At 45.5% G+C, this 1870-nt stretch overlaps 1 protein-coding gene across 1 annotated transcript; it reads right to left on the reverse strand.

Moving 5' to 3' along the window:
• Positions 1–217: 217 nt before the first annotated feature.
• Positions 218–1860, reverse strand: LOC131873558 (UDP-glycosyltransferase 72B1-like). Its single transcript, XM_059216382.1, has one exon. The coding sequence runs from the start codon at positions 1817–1819 to the stop codon at positions 425–427; it is 1395 nt and encodes a 464-aa protein (XP_059072365.1). The 5' UTR covers positions 1820–1860; the 3' UTR covers positions 218–424.
• Between the last annotated feature and the right edge of the window lie 10 nt (positions 1861–1870).

The following is a 1870-nucleotide window of genomic DNA, read 5'->3' on the forward strand; positions in this document are numbered from 1 at the left end:
AATACTACCGGTAGGTGGAGATTTGAGCAGCGATTTGGAATTGATCTATCGCAACGAGATCACCTGAATATTTTGGAGAGCAGACAATTGAAACTAACTATAACTTGAACTGCATAACTATGATCATTCTATGCTTGACATTTCTAAACTCTCTGGCAAACTTGATCAAAAATTCTGATTTACTGATAGATTCTCAACTTTAAAATACCATGCATCATTTGAGCAGAGGTCTGATGCTTTTATTAATGATTGTTTCAAATGCATGGCAGTCGCTGATACAATAGAAGAAACCACGCTGAAACAAAATACATCATGACCATTGATTTGGTAGTGGAGTTTTAAGGAATACTATCTAAACTATAGATAGTGACACCATATCTCAATGTTCCCCAAATTGTAGTGATTAAGCAATTAAAATATATCATTAATTAACATTTAAAGTTGAGGCTGAAAGATCTGCGGATGCTTCAGCAGTGGCCTTGATTGTGCTCCCTCCTTCCATCATAGCAATCTTGGCCTTGCCCTTCAATTCTTTCATTTTCTTCATCGCCTTTCTTCCCTCTTCTCCTTCCATCAATTCCCTCACCGCTCTCTCCACTTCTTCTCTCTTCACAAATCTCTTGTCGTCCATTTTCAAATCTACGGCTACCTGAATCTGCTTCACTAGTATGGCCTTGTTCATCCCCTGTTCGGCACCAAGAGGCCAAGTGATCATTGGGACTCCATTACAGGCGCTCTCCAAAGTAGAATTCCACCCACAATGAGAAAGGAATCCTCCGGTAGAGGGATGAGAAAGAACAGGAACTTGAGGAGCCCAATTGAGAAGCACCAGCCCACGGTCCCTGGTTCGATTCTCAAAACCCTCTGGTAATAGCTCCGAAATGTCAGTTTCAAGAGTAGAAGAGTCCCCAGATTTGTACCCACGCACCACCCACAGGAACCGGTGGCCACTGGCTTCAAGTCCAATTGCCAGATCTGTAATTTGCTCCCTTGATATAACGCCGAAGCTTCCAAAGGACACAAACAGAACGGACGAAGGAGGCTGCTCATCCAACCAATTGAGGCAGCTGGACTGGTCAGGGGTATCAGATTCTGTGAGCAACAAGGGACCTATTGGATAGATCGCAGGCGTTGCAGGGGTGCTGAGGGCTTTAATGGCTTCCTCCTCAAACTCAGCAAAAGTGTTAATGAGAATCCCCAAAGCTTCCTTGAAGCGGGAGGCATGGTTTACAAACCATTCAAACTCTGAATCTGACCTGTCCTGAAGGGAACTGGGCAGATCCCTCGGAGGAATCGGCGGAAACCCAGGTACCTCCACTTCAAAATCCACGTCTTTAAATGAGACCTTCATCTCCGAAACGAACTTCGGAAGATTTAACATGAAGCAAACCAGAGCAGCAGAGGCCGGAACGAATAAATAAGTTGGGATCTTCAGCTTGGCGGTAACGGCCAGCAGTTCCGTGCAGAAGGGGTCTATAATAAAAGCAGATATGGGCGATGATGAACGCAACGATTGCAGAACATCTTCAATGTGCGGCATTGCTTTCAGCATAAACTTGGAAATGCGTGCTCCAAATTTCATGTCTCGCTCATCTTCATCCAGAGTGATGTGGGGAATCTCTGCAAAGCGTATGTCGAGAGCAGAGGAGGCCAATCGTTCAAGCACTGCGGGTTGCTGAGATGTCCACATCCATTTGGTGATGATGAGGGTGATTGAGAAGCCATGGAAGTTGCAGAGACGCTTTACAAACTCAGCTAAGGGTAGGAAATGGCCCATCGCCGCGCTGAAGGGGAATATGGCGACATGTGGCCTCTCCATCGAAGGCCGAGGTAGTGCACTGCAATTGTTTGTTGTATGCAACGAGCTATA

Source organism: Cryptomeria japonica, unplaced genomic scaffold (genome assembly GCF_030272615.1).
Source record: "Cryptomeria japonica unplaced genomic scaffold, Sugi_1.0 HiC_scaffold_2089, whole genome shotgun sequence".
In the NCBI taxonomy this organism is placed as follows: domain Eukaryota; kingdom Viridiplantae; phylum Streptophyta; class Pinopsida; order Cupressales; family Cupressaceae; genus Cryptomeria; species Cryptomeria japonica.

What these genes read in the sequence shown, in the direction of transcription:
- LOC131873558 (XM_059216382.1), bottom strand. Translation starts at nt 1,819, where the DNA reads ATGGAGAGGCCACATGTCGCCATATTCCCCTTCAGCGCGGCGATGGGC.